General features: G+C 55.3%; 1 protein-coding gene across 1 annotated transcript in view; it reads left to right on the top strand.

Moving 5' to 3' along the window:
* CSPG5 (chondroitin sulfate proteoglycan 5) overlaps window positions 1-18,295 on the top strand; it is a 36,751-nt gene extending 18,456 nt beyond the window's left edge. Inside the window, exons 3-5 of the mRNA XM_077809545.1 lie at window positions 2,165-2,353; window positions 11,148-11,220; window positions 18,134-18,295. Coding sequence (XP_077665671.1) covers window positions 2,165-2,353; window positions 11,148-11,220; window positions 18,134-18,295 — 424 coding nt within the window. The remainder of the gene's footprint in view (window positions 1-2,164; window positions 2,354-11,147; window positions 11,221-18,133) is intronic.
* The last annotated feature ends 228 nt before the right edge of the window (window positions 18,296-18,523 follow it).

Below are 18,523 nucleotides of genomic sequence, written 5' to 3'. Positions count from 1 at the left end.
AAGCGCCACCTAGAGCCTGCACCCCGACCCCCTCCCGTGCCCCAACCTCCTGCCCCAGCCCAGATCCCCCTCCAGCCCACTGAATCCCAGGCTGGAGCATCCTCCTGCACCCCAACCCCCTCATCCCCAGCCCCAACCCTGAGTCTGCACTCCCAGCCGGAGCCTCACCCCCCACTGCACCCCAACCCCCTGCTCCAGCCCAGAGACCCCACCCGCACTCTCAGCCCCGCAGCCCCAGCCTGAAGCCCCCTCCCCCGCACCCCAATCTCCTCCCCTAGTCCAGAGCCCCCTCCTGCACTCTGAACCCCTCATTTCTGGCCCCACCCCAGAGCCCGCACCCCCAGCCAGAGCCCTCATCCCCTCCCATATCTTAACCCCCAATTTTGTGAGCATTCATGGCCCACCATACAATTTCTGTATCCTGATATGGCCCACAGTCAAAAATGTTTGCCCACCCCTGCCCTAGACCATCTCCCTTGACCGGTGCAGGAGCACCCCCTGCAGTCCATTCTCCAGGGCTGTCCTTGATCTCTTGCCCCAGAGCTCCCTTTTGCCCCCACTGCTCACAGCTTTCCCAGCTCGTTGGGCCCCGACGTGTGCAGCAAGCATGTACAGAAGAGCGCTGTCCCCCGCCCCTCTCTGGGGGAGGCAGGACTGTCTGGGTTCTCTGCCAGGCTCTGGCACAGGCTCGCTGTGTGCCCCGGGGCAAGCCATGCAAATTCTGTGTGCCTCGTTTCCTCTGTTGGGGGTTGGGGTGCTAACCTCTCTCGGGACGGTGAGCTCAGTTCCTGCAGGTTTGTACAGTGCTGTGAGGTCCTCACAGGGTGCTAGGGGAGGGTACAGTTTTATTTATTATTGCTAAACTCTTCCGCGTCGGCCTCCAGTTTATTCCAGGACCCGGCTCCACCCTGCTCTCCTTGATTCTACATCCTTCCAAGGACTTGCTCCAGCTGATTTCATTGACGTCCCCTCTCTGCTACCCCAGCTCCCTCTGTCAATCTAGTACCAGCTGTGTACCACTCCTGAGCCTTCTCCTCTGCAGCTCAGGCCATCTAGAACAGCCTCCCGGTACCTAGGCTTCATTTTCCAAATCCCTTGCTTGTAGCCCCCCCGGCTGTGTATGGGTTAACCCTGCAATGTTGTCTGGGATCCATTGGGCATGAAAGCCGCTAGGCCGTCGAGCTGCATGCTGAGGTTTATTGCATTGAGCGTTGTGTTTATTAGTTGTCTGGAGTGCCACAAAAGAGCGGCACATCAGTGACTCACAAGGAAAGGCTCCCACTCCAGGAGACTTCAGCCAACAGTTCTCAGACACTGGTAATGTGAGGCATTTTCATCCAGACCCAGGCACGTGGGCTTGGCAACCAGAGCCCCCATTAACTCCAGTGATCAGCTTTCGTTCAGGGACTGAACTGTGGAGGGAGAAGCCTGACTTTAGACACCTGGGTTGGAGCAAGCTGGTCCAGAGACGCCCTGCACCTACGGGGGGGGGGAGGGGGGGGGAAGAGTGTGTGTGTGTGTGTGTATAGGGGGCATAAGTAAGGGCACAGTGAGGGCAGTGGCTTCAGCAGATGTTACTGAGCATGCTCAGTCTGTGTGAGCATGCTCAATACAAGCCAAACAGTTAAATCCGGGGGGTGGGGGGGCACATGACTCCCTCCCACCATGCCTCACCTCTGAGCTGGTCTTAGGGGCTATGAAAAGGCGTCTCCCCTGCCCTAGGCAACACTTCTGCAGGCATCCGCCCCGCCGTTAGGAACCATTTCCTGATACTCAGATGCTGTCCCCCTTTTCTTGGTGTAATCCTATTTCCTCCTGGGGAGACCCCCGCGGAGCACCCCGAAGAATCCCTCGCCCTCCTTGGTGTTCACAGCCTTCAGCCACTTGTAATCTCTGTGCTTAGCCTAGCCAGCCACGTTGTCTGGCCTGTAAATCCTTCAGCTGCTTGTCTCTGTATCCCTGGGTGCTGTGGGCTGATGGACTCTTCCCTCCTGCTTGGTGACCTGGTGCCTAGGGAGCCCCCTGCGGTTTTGGCTTTGACTGCCCCTCTTTGCTTTGACTGCCTCTCTCTTATCCTGCAAATCCCTTTCCTACCCAGCTCTCGGCATGTCCTGCTGGCTTTTGCTGAGCTGGCCCCTAACTGGTGGCATGGGTCCCGTTGCAGGTGCAACACCCAGGATTACATCTGGCACAAGGGGATTCGCTGCGAGTCCATCATCACCGACTTCCAGGTGATGTGCGTGGCCGTGGGCTCGGCGGCACTCGTGGTCCTGCTGCTCTTCATGATGACTGTCTTCTTCGCCAAGAAGCTCTACCTGCTCAAGACTGAGAACAACAAGCTGCGCAAGACCAAGTGAGCGGCCTGGGGAGCGGGCAGGGTGCCTGGCGGGGAGGGCAGGGAGAGAGCCGCATGGGGAGAGGGCTGGCAGGATGCGGGAGGTAGTGGGAAGGAGCCCAGCTGGCAGCTCACAGGAGAGGGTCCATGTGCTAATCAGCTTGTACCATGCCCACCTGGGGCCCCACAGGAGATGACCTGTCTGCTAGCTTACAGGGAGTATGCTGGTCGGGAGAGCACATGCAGCTAACCTGGAGAGGAGCATCCACTTGTCTAACCCATGGGGAGTGGGAGGGTACCTGAGCACATGCCAACCGGCCCATGGGATGCCAGTGAAAAATGGAAGGGCACCTACCTGCTGTCCAAGGGGAGTGACTGCCTGCCAACCCCCAGGGGGCATTTCTGTCCCCTGGCCCTGCCAGCTGGGGGGTGACACTGTGGAACAAGAAAGCTGGCTGTTTTTAGGCCGTCTCTGCTCCCACCTTTGGCCCAGTTGTCCCCAGTGTCCGTCCTGACCCACAGCGGTGGAGCAAAGGACTGGCATGTGTGCATACATGCCTTTCATCCAGCAAGGTCCCCACATGCCATGCACCTGCTGTTGAAGTGCAGCCACCTCTGGGGTGGGACACAGCAGTTATAGGACAGTTATAGAGTCCGAGGCCAAAAGGGACCACCGAATCATCTCATCCGACCCCTGGTATGTCACAGGCCACCAGCACCGCCCTGCACCAGCACACTAAACCCAACCACCAAAGTATGGCAGCCCTAAGGACACGCCGCGTGTGCCACAGGGGGACAACTGGCAAGCCGGAGGCGAGGTTGGACAGGGCACAGCAATACTGTGCTGCAGATTAGGACAGGAATGACACTGTCCTGTTGAAATGGCCGGGGCAAAATGTGAGGTTTGAATGTGGCCAGAGCCCTGTGGCTGACTTCCCTAGAACAGCCTGCAGCCAGCCAGTGTTTGGGCTGCATTGGAAACTCTTGGGGTGTTGGTACTTTCCGTGCCCCTGGGAACCCCTTTCCTAGCGAGGGATCAGTGTGAGCAGAGAGCAAGGCACTGCCCTGTGTCTGGCTTTCACAGCGTGTGCTGACTAAGCCCAGCTCAGGGGGTGCTTGAGCTGGGAAAGCCTAATCTGTGTTATAAGAAGCACACGGGGTCTTGTATAAGAGAGAAGGCAAATACGCCATAATTATTAAAAATACAAAAGTTAGCCTATGCTTTTTCAGTCACACACACATACACAACGTGCACACAGTCCTGCCAGTTGATGTTTTTATAGTTACCAGTCTGTTGTAGCTCGAGTCAATCTAATGGCCAGTTAGATTGAACATGAGTAAAGAGCTGGGCTCTGTCGGTCGCGATCCGATACTCCGAGGTTTTGGCAGGACTGAACCCAGAGTTCCATGGCAAAACACCCCATCTTTATAGTTGTAAATTCCCATTTGAGTCCACACATTTTGCAATGTCATACTGTAATCATTAGTCCTTAAGTGGTGTTAATCTTGGGGTTTTCTGCTGTTATCATTTGATGGTTATTGTCGGGCTTCCCATCGTTATCTCCTATTTGTTGTCCTGCCTTCGGGGGTGCCTGCCTCACCCCTGAGGTTGTCAATGCTGCTAACATGTTTAGCATCGAATACAATGGATGTTTTCTGATTGTCTCCTGGTGTTTCCAAGTCTCTCACTTTTCTTGACCATCTGGACATTTGTAATGGCTTTCATACCTTATCTTTTCCTGATGCATGCATTCCTCATTCACACAAACAATCTCTCACAGAGAAGACAGCAGTATTTTATATTCAGCAGAATACATTGTAAATTAAACTTCACTAAATCTTGTGGTCAAAGTGTCGTCGCACAGCAGGGTGTGGGGAGCGTCTCAGTGCCCCAGTCCCATCAGGAGTCTATCGGGAATGGTGTCGCACAGCAGGGTATCGGGAGGTCCCCAGAGCCCCAGTCCCATCAGGAGTCTATCGGGAATGGTGTCGCACAGCAGGGTGTAGGGAGCGTCCCCAGAGCCCCAGTCCCATCAGGAGTCTATCGGGAATGGTGTCGCACAGCAGGGTGTAGGGAGCGTCCCCAGAGCCCCAGTCCCATCAGGAGTCTATCGGGAATGGTGTCACACAGCAGGGTGTAGGGAGCGTCCCAGAGTCCCAGTCCCATCAGGAGTCTATCGGGAATGGTGTCACACAGCAGGGTGTAGGGTGGTCCCCAGTGCCCCAGTCCCATCAGGAGTCTATCGGGAATGGTGTCACACAGCAGGGTGTAGGGAGCGTCCCAGAGTCCCAGTCCCATCAGGAGTCTATCGGGAATGGTGTCACACAGCAGGGTGTAGGGTGGTCCCCAGTGCCCCAGTCCGATCAGGAGTCTATCAGGAATGCTGTCGCACAGCAGGGTATCGGGAGGTCCCCAGAGCCCCAGTCCCATCAGGAGTCTATCGGGAATGGTGTCGCATGGCAGGGTATCGGGAGGTCCCCAGAGCCCCAGTCCCATCAGGAGTCTATCGGGAATGGTGTCACACAGCAGGGTGTAGGGAACGTCCCAGAGCCCCAGTCCGATCAGGAGTCTATCGGGAATGGTGTCGCACAGCAGGGTATCGGGAGGTCCCCAGAGCCCCAGTCCCATCAGGAGTCTATCGGGAATGGTGTCGCACAGCAGGGTATCGGGAGGTCCCCAGAGCCCCAGTCCCATCAGGAGTCTATCGGGAATGGTGTCACACAGCAGGGTGTAGGGAACGTCCCAGAGCCCCAGTCCGATCAGGAGTCTATCGGGAATGGTGTCGCACAGCAGGGTATCGGGAGGTCCCCAGAGCCCCAGTCCCATCAGGAGTCTATCGGGAATGGTGTTGCACAGCAGGGTGTCGGGAGGTCCCCAGAGCCCCAGTCCCATCAGGAGTCTATCGGGAATGGTGTCGCACAGCAGGGTGTAGGGAGCGTCCCAGAGTCCCAGTCCCATCAGGAGTCTATCGGGAATGGTGTCACACAGCAGCGTGTAGGGTGGTCCCCAGTGCCCCAATCCCATCAGGAGTCTATCGGGAATGGTGTCGCACAGCAGGGTATCGGGAGGTCCCCAGAGCCCCAGTCCCATCAGGAGTCTATCGGGAATGGTGTCACACAGCAGGGTGTAGGGAGCGTCCCAGTGCCCCAGTCCCATCAGGAGTCTATCGGGAATGGTGTCGCACAGCAGGGTGTAGGGAGGTCCCCAGTGCCCCGATCCCATCAGGAGTCTATCGGGAAACACAGCAGGGTGTAGGGAACGTCCCAGAACCCCAGTCCCAGCTGCAGGCCCTTGCACTGTTTCCCCATGCAACATGCGTTCATCCACCCACCAAGGCATTCCCCAGGGCGCAGGAGGCAGTGGCTGGGTTGGTAGTGGTGCCGAGTAATGGGACAGCCCCATGAGATGCAGCATTGGGCTCCCGCCCAGCGCAGCTTCACACTCCAGAGCCCTGCGGAATCCCTGCCAGCGCCCGTGACTTATGCAGGGAGCCGGCACGCTGGGCAGAAGGCTGTGTGGCCGGTGAGCTGGAACAGTTTTGTCCGTCGCTGTTATTCTCATCAGCTCGTAAATTTCCCGGGTGAAATCCCAGACGTGCGTAGCAGTAAGCGAGCCCCAGGAGCAGGCTCTTCCCCCTCACTGTGAACAGCCTCAGCAGGGAGGGCATTGGGATCAGGCAGGAGGCGTCGTGGGGTGTCTCTGACTCCCTCTGGCTTGGGCTTGTGACCATCTCAGCAGGCTGAGGTCTCTGCTAATAAACAGAGTCTGGGTGGGAAACCTCCCAGAAAAACCCCAGTGGTGGGGGTGGGTCAAAAGGTGATGCACTTACCGCTGTCAGTACTGAAGCAATGCCCTGTCTGGTGCTAGGGGGCGCTATGCTGCGGGAGGTGCCGCCTTTTGAATCAGCCATGAAACAGGTGCTGACAATTTGTGACTATTGAAGATCCCTTGGCATTTTTTGGAAGAGTTGGGGTGTGACCCCCCCCAGTGTCCTAGTCGGAGTCCAGTCTAGATAATTAGATTCTGCCTCTCTAAATCCTCTGGCAGTGTTAACTGGAGAAAGTATTCTTCACGTCTCGTGCCAGGCTGTTGGATAGTGTTGCTGTGTGCTGTTCATCAGCTGATGCCGCCCACCCCAGAGGTGGCTGCATTTCAGTGAGTGGGCACTTTGGAGTCTTGAGCTGCAAGGCTTTATAGAAATGTCATTCATCACTGTTACCCTGCAACATTTTTAATAATTTAACATTCTTTATAAACATTAACTAATTAATCTTCATGGCCCCCATGGGAGTTGGAAGTTATTAAACTTCTCTGGTCTAAATTATGCAGGAGATGAGATAAAGATGAGCCCGTCCGACCTTAAGATCTATGATTCCCAATGTTAAAGATGGAGAAACTGAGGCACAAGGCAGCAAAGACACTTCTGCAGCAGTTTGTGTCATCACTGGGCTTAGAACCCAGGAGTTCCTGACTCCCATTGTTGGGCTCAGACTTGTAGCCCACACTGCCGCTTGCTACTTGTCTCTTGGGCAAAGGGCTGTGTGCCAAGCCATACATCTGTTAGGGGTGACTCTCAGCATGTGTTAGCAGGGTAAAGGGATGGGGCAGCCTTACCACTTCCCCAGCCCCAGTGAGTTCTGGAGCGCAGGAAAACAGCCTCCCCAAAAATGATCCCAGCTCCTCAAGAGAGACCCAACTGAGCTTTGCCTTTGCATGCCCAGACTGTAGATGCATGTTACTCTCTGCCCTGAAGAGACTGGAGAGGAACAAACTGAGCCAGCTGCTGGAGTCACCCCCTGATCCTGTGAGCATCCATTTGTTGGCTTTGTCGACCTCTGATTATACCCCCAAGCAGCACGGTGCTGGAGTGCAAAGGCTCATAGAATCCCCACTGCCCGCGATGGACGAGCTCAGCTAGAAAAAAGAACAGGAGTACTTGTGAAGTGAGCTGTAGCTCCCGAAAGCTTATGCGCTAATAAATCTGTTAGTCTCTAAGGTGCCACAAGTCCTCCTTTTCTTTTTGCGGATACAGACTTACAAGGCTGCTACTCTGAAACCTGAGCTCAGCTAGATTCCCATCCCCCTGGGCCAGGCAGGAGGGCTCCCTAAGGAGTGGTTAATTAATATTTGTAAAGTGCCTAGTGTCTTTATTAGGAAGTGCTTTGCACTGCCTGGTTTGAATGTCCCAAGTGATGGGGGGGCTCACTTGACTTCCCCCGGGAGCCTATTCCACAGCCCAGTCTCGCCAGTCACGCCTCTCTCCTAACACTCGGCCTCATTTTTTCCCTTTCTTAATTTCATCCCATTGTTCCAGCTGGTGCCCCACAGCCCCTGCAGCCTGTTCATTAGGCCCTCTCCCTCCGTGGTGGGTGCACCCTGCAGGATCATGCAGGCTCTTCTCGCGCATTCCGCCAGGGCTAGACTTCGTTAGCTCTTCGTCCCAAAGAGCCCAGCAAACTCCGCAGTGCACAGGACATGTTAATTGCTTCAGCCCTCCCAGAAATGCAGCCAGCTCTGGAGTGATGCCGAGTAGCTGTTAACAGCGCAGAGCAACATGGCACAACAGTGTAGCGCAGGCAGTGAAGAATTCAGCAGCGAGTGAATCACAATCCTTGGCGCTTCATTAGCACTCTTCACGTCTTCAGAGCACTTCACAGGCAGTAACCATTTTTGTAACCCCCATCACTGAGGTCATTAAAGATTATTCCCATTTTACAGATGGGGAAACTGAGGCATTGAGGGGACATGATTTACCTTAAAGCTATGAAGAGGGTCATTTTCAGAGCAAGGTTTAATCCGCACGATTTCCTAGCTCCGTAGTCTTGTGAGCTAACCCCTCAGCCATGCTGACTCTTGGCTTGAAACACAAGAGGAGATTAAGAGGAGCGGGATATACATTTCTTCCATTTGAATTTAGCCAGGACACTCGGGGTTCTCACCCCAGCCCCTGCACAATGAGACCCAGGGTTATTAATGAGCAGAGATGGCCAGGCCCCTGGGTTTCTGACACTGTCCACAAAGTAGCCGAAAGGCACGAGCTCACACGTGCTTGCCAGCCTGCACTCGACTCCATGCTTATATGCACCCACCCTCTGCGGCCCTTTGGGATGAGGCCCTGATGCAGAGGTGGGTGGAGGTGGCATAGTGGGGGTGACCCTGGGGAATGGTATCCCCTCTCCCCACTGCAGGGAGCTGGCTGGCTGACTGGTGCCCATTCAGGGCTTGGGATTCTCATTGGGATGAAAGAGGCTCTGTAAATTGGAGTTGCTCCTTTCAGATCTAAATCCAAGCTCTAAGGGAGCCCAGCTGCCGGGATCGGTGCCTAGCTGCTGCCCCTCTGATCCATGCCTGGGCAGCCTGGGAACGCCTTGGACTCTCCCGCTGAATGACTGGGGGGTCATGAGGCCAGCCTGCGGGTCAGCACATGCTTGCAGCACGTTTCTCTCATTCACCAGCATGAATGCAAATGAGTCAGGCCCCGGGCCCTGCCTGAATGCACAGCCACAAAGCGGGCATCCCTTCCGCCCCTCCTCCGGGGAGGCGAGGGAAAGAGCTTTGCAAAGCCCTCAGCAGCTGCTGCTCTGCATGGGGCTTCTTAGCCTGGCAGCAGCAGATGGTGTTTTGTCCATTCCCAGGGCCAGGAGCCTCTGGGGGGAACCCGAAGGGACAGATTCCACCAGTCACCATCCCCTGGGCCTCAGGTCACCCGGGGCGGGGGGGCGGAGGATGCTGGCCATCAGTCCAGCAGCTTCACCCTGACTGCTTCGCCTTACCTGTGTGGACGTGCATGGAGGGGTATGCACCAGAGAGGGGTGTGTGCACGCTTGTGAGGGGTGGCACAGCAGGCGTGGAAAGAGTGTGCTAGTGTCCTGGGGGGGGGAGGGGTGCACACCAGTGTCCATGGAAGAGTGTGCAGTGGGGGGGTGGGGGGATATATGTCTACATCAGGGCAGCTGCCTGTTGAGTACCCCGCCTTGTGGCCAGAGGGAGTTTTGCAGCAGCCTGCCTCTGTTTCCCCTAAAGATCTCCACAGTCTTTCTCATGGCTCATAGCTCCCCTCCCCTCGCCCTCACAGAAACTATTCAAAACAATTTGCAGGCCACAACACGAAGGGTCACACTCAGCTCTGGCTCTTCTGCCCCAGTCTGCTCCGCACAAAGCGACCCCCCTCCCAGCGCTTTCTAGCCGGAGCTCGGCCTTCCGGCCTTCTCCTGCTGCCCACCACCCGCTGTTCTGAGGGAGAAGGCAGGCAGCAGATCTACTGCCCTTCTGCCGAGATCTCCTTCCAGCTGGCCTGCCCCACCCTGTCCTGGGCCCTGAAAAGGAGGGTGTCCTGGGTTTCCCCATCCCACTACTAATTCCCCGGGGCTGCTTCCTCTCCTCCAGCTTCTGCCATTTCCTGAGCCACTGTTCGTTCTATTGTTCCTGGAACGGGCTCTTCTGGGCCTTCCTAGGCTCAAAGGGCCCGTGTGCCCGTTACACTGCCCATGAGCAGGTATAGGTGCACGCCCGGTCCAATCGGTGGAGCTGTGCATGCGGCACAGCGTGTGTGAGGACACTAGCGTGTGCATGCAAGCGCAGCGATGCGTTCAAATTAACGTCGGATGGGGGGTGAGCATACGGGCAGGCTGGCTTGGGAGGGTGCCAGGCGAATGAATGTGTGCAAATGGGAATAGAGGTCAGGGTGCAGACGAGTGTGTGTGTGTGTGTGTGTGTCCACCAGTGTGTGAGCGTGTGCACGCATTTGTTCGTCTACCAGTGTAGCTGCGTGCCCAGGCCCGCATGTGTGAGTGTGACGGTGGCGAAGGTCCGCGTGGGCAGCGTGTGGGGACGGGCCTCCAGGAGATGTCACTAGCACGGCCCCATCTCCGGCGCTGCCTGTCCCGCTCCCTGCTGTGAGGGGCGTGTCCCTGGCGTGAGGCGCCTCCTCGCTGGACGGTGCTGTCACTCTGTCCTCGCTAGCGTGCATGAAGCAAAGGCCTCTGGGAAGGTGCTGGGGGTGAGATGGGTGGAGGGCCAGGGCAGGAGGATGTGGGAGCTGGGCGTCGGAGGGGAGGGTTGATTGGCTCGGCATGTGCTCCTCGCTGTGTCGTGACTGTGCTCGTGGGGCCTGTTGACTAATAGCCACTGGCTAGCATGTACATATGTATTATCCTCATAATTCTTCCCACAGTATCTATATCCCAAGCGTTTAAATAGACATATTGTACTTATGGAGGCCCATTTGGCCTGCCCCTGTGTCATAATCCTGAACATTGATGCTAAGAATCCCATAATTCTTTGCATTGGCTGAGGTAGGCCTTGGCTTGACTGGATAGGCAAACTGTCGGTATCAGGACAGCTGATTATGTCTTCAGAACAACAGGAAAGAAGCTGCCCACACAGACCACGGTGGTGCTTTCATCCCCCATAGCACCTGTAATGTACGTATGCGACACAAAGCTAAGGGTACGTCCCCCCTGGGACACATGGGGCACACCAGGCTACCAGCACAAACATGGCGAAAGCTGACTAACTGAATGACGGATGCGGTACCTTTTCCTAGTAAACAAGTAGGGTCTGAAAGGCTGGCTTCAGGGCGTGGCTTTGGGCAGCCCGCCTTCGCCGTAAGGTGAATGGAACGTCGCTGCATGGGACGGCTCTTCCGGGGCCCGTATCGCGTAGAACCTTTTCCCTGTACCATACTAATCAGTGTGATATTTGGTCTCTTGAGTATATTTCCTAACCGAAGTGTGGCCAAGCAATTGACTATACAACTGATCACCAGGCTGCTGACCTCTCTCCGTTTGTGTCTCCTCTCCCCGCTGGCAGGTACCGAACGCCGTCTGAGCTCCACAATGATAACTTTTCCCTGTCCACGATTGCCGAGGGCTCCCATCCAAATGTAAGGAAACTTTGCAACACCCCATGTAACCTCTCCCCTCATGCCCGTGCATTGGCTTACTATGATAACGTTATCTGTCAGGTAACTCGTCTTCTTCATGTCTCCGTCTTCTGCATGCCTCCCCCTCCCCACAGCCTGCACTGGCCAGGGGCTGCTTCAGAGCACACATGCAGAGCCATGGCACAGAGATCGGGGGCCCTGCGGCTAGTGGTGCCAATAGGCTGGCACTGGATGGGGCTGTGATGAAACCCCCTTGCCCATCTGCACAGGCCTGGCCCTGGGAGCAGTGCAGAGGGGAGCAGAGGTGTAGGTGACTCCCAGGCCCCTGTGATAGGCTGCCCAGCAGGACATGGCAACATGGCACGGACTGTAACCCCACCCATGAGTGTTGGGAGCCCGGGCAGGAGCCTGCAAGGCAGGACAGAGGGTGGGAGCCAGGAGGAGTTTCAGGTTTGAGGAGAGGGCATGCAGGGGCTGAAGATGTTCGAGGTTCATGCAGTAAGGAGGGAGCCAGCAACGTGGAGGGGCCATGGGGAGGGAATGCAGAGTTCAGAGCCCTGCGGGGGGGGAAAGGGTTTGCCAAGGGTGGTTACTGGCTCCAGGGGGGCTGTCCAGCAGGCCGGGGCCATGGACTCACTCTGGGGACCCTGACACAGACATGGGTCTGAGTGGGGCTGCCACCTGCTGGGGTTTTCCCAGGACTGCCCTGGGCAGTGTGGAAGGGTGCTCAGCAACCACTGCCAGCCAGCCAGCCAGTGTTGTGGGCTTGGGACCATCCCAGCTCTCTCGGTACTTCGTACCTCAGAGGTGGCAGCCGTAAGCCCGAGTGAAGCCGCCAGGTGGAACGTCCTGCTCTCCCTCCCGCCTTCTCACTGGCCCCTCTCCTGGGGCAAAACCCAGCACAGCGATGGAGGGAGTGGGGAGAAATCCCCATTTCCCCACCCCTGTTCCCTGACACTGAGCGAGGCCCCTGATCTGCACAGGCTCTGGGAGCTCGCCCTGCTGGAGCGGGACCCCCTGCTCGGCCTGCGCCTCGCACTCTGAAGCAGCCTGTCCAGTCAGCCAGTCCAGTCAGCGTCTCCCCCTGTTGCTCACTTTGGCTTCTTCCCCTGCCCTCCCTCTGTCGTGTCCATGCTCACGTGGGAGGGCTGTGCTGGCCTGGGTGGCAGGACGACATGGCTCGTCTGTGTGTGTCTCTGTGTGTCTGTGTGTGTCAGTCTCTCCAGCAAAGTGCAGTGGGGCCTGTGAGGGTCTGAGGCTCTGTCTGGGGCAAACCCTATCCCATGTCTCGGGACCTCGCTGGCTGTGTCATGGGGGGTGGACCCTGAGAAAGGGACAAAGTCCCCAAGGCATGGGCGGGGGGGACTCTGAGCCTTGGGTGTTGTACATGGAAACAGGGTCTCAAGCCCTCAAATGGGCAACACAAAGCCCTGAAATGGGAGAGGCTGAGCTGACTCATGACACGGGAGATGCTGTGGGACCCAGCACCCCCAACTGTGGGGCATTGTGGGAACCATGCCCTGAACTGCAAGGCATTGTGGGACCCTCTGTGTGTGGGACACTGTGCCCCCAACCGTAGGACTTTGTGGGACCCTCTGAGTGCGAGATATTGAGGGACCCTGTGTCACCATGGGTGGGACATTGCAGGGTCCTGCCCCTCCATATCTGGGATGATGTGGGTCACTGATCACTGAAATCCAGGGAGCATTTTGCCCCCATGCCCTTTCTCTGCCCTCCCTCTGGTTCCCTCCCTCTCTCCCCGGTGCCCCCCGCTCAGAGCAAGCAGGATGCCTTGGGGAGTGAGTGGTGCTGACGCAGCAGCATGGGAGCAGGAGGCAGCCAGACAGGACACAGCCAAGGGCAGGGTGCCTGAGAGCTCCTGCATGCCCCCCTCCAATTTCCCAGCAAAGGTGTCTTACTTCAGGAGGCCACTCTTGGCCTGTCCACCTGGGCCCAATGGGTTTGCACCGTGCTGTATCCTCCAGAGGCTGTGCTTCCTCTTTGTGCCTGCCCAGGGGCACCACCGAGCTCCTTACCCCCTATCGAAAAGGGAGCCAAAGAAGCAAGCTGCAGAGCATGCCCAGCTAAGGGCAAGTACAGGACAGATGCTCACCCAGAGCTTCCCCTTTGCCTCTCGGTAGGAAGGTGTTGTAAGGTTAGGACATGGGTGCGGAGAATGCCGCCATTGGGGGCTAAAACTAACCTGTTATCTGTAGGTCTCCTCTTCCCATCCCCTGACTCACACCTGAAAGTGAGCATTGAGACACAAGCCAAAGTCTCTGGAGCCCTGGGCAGCACGGATCGCAGGGGCAGCCACAGTGCCAGAGCGTGCACAGTGCTTTAGACAAGACTCAGTGAGAGACCGCCGCAGAGAGCGGGTGACAATAGGAGAGGAGGACAAGGGTGAGCTGCAGCGTTTACTGCGATTAATCTAGCTCTTCTAACGATCTGAAGCTTTGGGTAGGACAGAGAATGATGCTCACTCTTCTATAGCTCCCTTCACTGGGGATCTCAAAGCACTTGGCACACACTCCCAAACCACCCCTGAGAAGAAGGGGATGGATATACATGGATCACTTCACCCACCACTGAAATGCAGCCCTTTCTGGGGTGGATCCCGGCACTTGATTGACAGTGCACAGTAACACTGTGCAGTGCAGCTATTTGAGACTAGAAAGTGCAGTGACCCCTCTGGCTGATATTGGAACAGCACTGCTAGATTTCAGTCCATGGGGGTTTGCACTTAACCTCCAGAGCTCAAAAGCACTTCCCCACAGTTGGAATGATATTGCCTTATGTTTCAGAGGGGGAAAATCAGAAACAGAGAGAAGCCAAGTGACTTGCCCAAGGTCATGACGGGAGGCCAGTATCAGGATTGGGACAAGAACCCAACTCTCCTTATCTCTCACCCCTCTCAACCACAACTGGCCTTCCTGGGTCCATAGCCATTAATCTCCCTGTCATTAGGGCTATGTACTAACCCGCTGAGCTGAGTGGTTCACAGGGGGCAGGGAGGAGAGGTCCTGAGGGCTCCCCTAGAGAAATGAAGGAGCCATTCACTTCCCCACTCCAGGGTGGAAGACATTGGCCACATCTTGAGAAATATGAGAGAAACTTAGCAGCACTAATATATGGGCCATTTGGCATCTGGATTTGTGAGGCTGGGGGACTATCAACCATCAGTATAATCAAGTCTTCTGTCTTCCCCACCTCCCCTGGCTGGACCCATTGCTTCCCAGCTCCATCAGCTGCCTAAGTTGGCTGGGTAAGGAGCTGTGAATGGGAGATGGCCCCCTTCTCCTGACTGCTCTGCAAATCAGCATCCTTCCTGGTCACTGTTACATCCCATGGGCTTGCTCCTGCGTGATGGGAGTTTGGCTCAGCGGAGAGGAAGGAGTGCAAGGATCAGACCTGTTCCAGCACCTCCCAGGTGTCTTTTCCAAACTCCCTGCTCTGGCTTTGAGCTGTTCATTTGCTTTCTTTCCCTTCTCACCAACACAAACAAAGCCTTGCAGCAACGGCAGACTGGATGGCTTCAAGGACTGGTTCCAGATGATGGCACCTTCCCCTTCTAGGGCCTGGCTTTGAATCCGGTCTAATGGCCTGTGGGAAGCAGGCTGGGGGGTGTCTGGGTTTCCCCATCTCAGAATCACCACCACAGCTCACCATAGGTTTGAACTGGCCCAGAGTGGGGCTGAGGCAGGCAGACTGGCAAAGTGAGGTGTGTGAGAGGTTAGGGGGCTTGCTGGGTGAGAGTCTCTGGCCTGTGTTATATAGGAGGACAGACCAGATTATCACAGTGGTCCCCTCAACCTTAAAATGTATGAATCTTCCACTGAAGCTGTCCAGGCTGTACTTGTCCTGTGCACACAGAGGGGAGTTCAGTCTCCAGGGATATTACCACGCTCAGTTAAATGGGGGAGAAATTGGTAAGGAGAAACTGGCCTAAAGATGAGTATTTTGTGACATGGGAGCTACCACTGGACAGATCTGATCAGGTTGGAGCACTTGGAGTCTCAGAATTTGTATCTCTTCGCCTCTCGTCGCACAGCTACATAAACACAGTTACTCAATGTGCAAAGCATCAATGATTGGGATGGAATTTAATTAAGCCTGCTGGTTGAACGTGCTACTTTGAGTGTGTCACGTGATTAGCTAACCCTTCTCTGGGGTCTTGGCACGCAGCCAGTTTCTCAGCGTAGCACCCGCTAATAGATACGAATTCATTATTTGTTTTTTTCATCTGCAATATGTTGGATACTAAAATACTGCAAGGAGCCTGCAACTGCCTACACCTTCATTGAGCTGCCTATCATGGCCACACAGAACTTCGCAGCAGCACTGGGGACAGAGCTCCTCCTCCTCCTAAAGCATAGGCTCCAAGGAGAATCTCCTTTACCTGCTAGAAGTATAGCACCTATGACACACAGCAAAGCAGTACTGATTCCATCCAGTAAAGGGCAGTGCTGCAGATACGGTATTGACCTTTCACAGGGCTGGACTCATGTCAGCCTCTAGTGGCTGGAGGTCTGGAAGCGATGTTAGTTGCTACTAATGGCCTTCTCCCTTTAGTTCAAGTGAGCAGTCCAGAATGCCTTTCGATCCAAAGCTACCAGCTCATGCCTTACTAGAGGCAGATTCCTCCTGATTTCTGGAGTGATTCAGGGCACCATGCTCATGTAGAGGTAGCAACCTTCCCGTCAATGGACTTGATTCATTGTCTGTAGAATTATTATTATATGGAGTGTAGACTAATCCCCCAAATCCCCGAGGGAAATGATGGTGCAATGATTGGGCAGCACAGCAGAGAGGCAGGATGGTAACATGTCAGCGCGGCAGGGTCAGCCGTTAAAATCTCTGTATCCAAGGGAGGCAGGGGGTGGAAAAGCAGAGGCTGTTGCAAATGGGAGTGGAGGGAGCGGGGCAGAGCGGGGCTGAAAGGCTGTGGGAGGCAGGACTGGCACAGCAGGTGGTGCTGTGGGTCAGGAGTGAGGAGCCTCGGCAGAGCTGGGGAAGGACCCAGAAGTGGAAGAGCAGAAGGGCTGCCGGTTAGGAGCGAGGCTCATGGGCAGAGGTACGAGCTAGCCCAGAGCTGCTGGAGGCTATGCCAGGCCCCAGGGGAAGCCCTCTACAACATTCATGTGATAATGTAGATTTTACAGCCCAGAGGGACTCCCGGTGTGGCAGCAATATGCAAAGGGCATCTGAAGGGGCTTGAGCAAGATGGTTAGGCTCTGCTGTTTGGGGCACCCAGAAAGATCCCCAGGAGCTCTTCATGCTCCCTCCGAAACAGCAGCTCCCTCCTGAACACCCGGCTCACAGCCCGCCAGAAGCCTTGCCTGCACCATCCACAATGCTGGGGCCAAGCCGAAGAAGCTCCCCCAAGACCAAGGGGCTGGTGAAGAACCCTGGCCGGCTCCAATGAGGGTGTGGCATTGGAGTATTTCTCAGCAGTGATTATTTTTTTTTGAAGAACATAAGAACGACCAGACTGGGTCAGACCAAAGGTCCGTGTAGCCCAGTACCTTGTCTTCTGACAGTGGCCAGGGCCAGGTGCCCCAGAGGGAATGAACAGAACAGGCAATCAAGTGATCCATCCCCTGCCGCTCGTTCCCAGCTTCTGCCAAACAGAGGCTAGGGACACCATCCCTGCCCATCCTGGCTACTAGCCATTGATGGACCTATCCTCCATGAACTCATCTAGTTTTTTTTAACGCTGTTATAGTCTTGGCCTTCACAACATCCTCTGGCAAGGAGTTCCACAGCTTGACTGCGTTGTGTGAAAAAATACTTCCTTTTGTTTCTTTTAAATCTGCTGCCTAGGAATATCATTGGGTGACCCCTAGTTCGTGTGTTACAAGAAGGAGTAAATAATACTTATTTACTTTCTCCACACGAGTCATGATTTCATAGACCTCTATCATATCCCCCCTTAGTCGTCTCTTTTCCAAGATGAAAAGTCCCAGTATTATTAATCTCTCCTCAAACAGAAGCTGTTCCATACCCCTAATCATTTATGTTGCCCTTTTCTGAACCTTTCCCAATTCCAGTATAAGAAGGGGGTGAAGGATGGTGTACAATGCCGGGGCTGGGAATCAAGGCTTCCAGGTTCTATTCCTGGTTCTGCTGCTGACCTGCCGAGTGACTCTGCCTCAGTGTCCTCATCTGTAAAAGATTAAGGTGATGACACTGGCGACCTGTCTCATCAGAGATTTAATTCCTGTGGCTTACCTAGCAGTACCAATTCGTGCAGGGGCAGATACGTTCATTGTTAGTCCCTCTCCGCACTTCGTAAAGGGCTTTGACATTTGCAGGTGGAAAGGGCTCAGTATGATTGTTCATTCGGGGCTGCAGCATCCTAAGTCTTACCTCCCCCCGAAGGGGGGTAGGGTGTGTGTGGGTGTGGGTGTGGGTGTGGGTGTGGGTGTGGGTGGAGGGGGACACAATTCCCCAGCCCTGCCTCTCACCTTCTCGAAACTGAACCCAGCTCGGGCAGTCTCCGTTGCTGTGACAGGATGCATGACGGCAGCGGGCCCCTGAGGCAGGCAGGGTCCTTTGTATATGCTCCGTGGCTTTCAGCGCTGAGAGCAAAGCCATGTCGTAATTCACTGAGAGCAGCTTTAAGTCGTTGTGGGTTTGTTTCAAAGCTGAGTCACGGGGTCTCGTGGTACTACACGTCCGAGAGGATGGCAGGCGGGATGAGCTTGGGTGACAGGCCGGCTGAGAGCCTTCTGCAGTAATTCACAGCGAGGGAGCCCCTCTGCTCCAACTTGTGGCGGTGTTACTCCTGTGTGATCACCCCCTGCTTTCTCAGTGCTCTGCTACTAAAGAGGGGCAGGGTTTCTCTGGCCTCCATCAGAGCCCCCTCTGTAACCTCCCTTCTCCCTTCTATTTTCCCCTCCTTCTTTTCTAGGATGACCCCAATGCTCCCCACAAACCGCAGGACTCTCTGAAATCCTGCATGAAAGAAGAGGAATCATTTAATATTCAGAACTCCATGTCACCCAAGCATGATAATGGGAAGGGCGAACAGGATGAGTCCGGTGTGAACTGTCTGCAGAACAACTTGACATGAAGGAAACTGAAAGGAGGAGAGAGAGAGCACACTCCATTTCCTGTTGTACAACTCTCATTTCTAGTAACTGTTTGTCATATTTTTTTCCCCTGGCTCCCTGGCATGCTTTGGTGTATTTTGTACAGATTAAAAATAATACAAAAGAAGAATCAAAATGCTCTTCTGATGAATTGTGTCCGTTGGGTTGTCTGGTATGTGCCCTGTCTGTATATTGCTGGGGTTAGTTCC

This window comes from Eretmochelys imbricata, chromosome 2 (genome assembly GCF_965152235.1).
Source record: "Eretmochelys imbricata isolate rEreImb1 chromosome 2, rEreImb1.hap1, whole genome shotgun sequence".
NCBI lineage: Eukaryota > Metazoa > Chordata > Testudines > Cheloniidae > Eretmochelys > Eretmochelys imbricata.
This window is presented reverse-complemented; position numbering and strand designations above follow the sequence as displayed.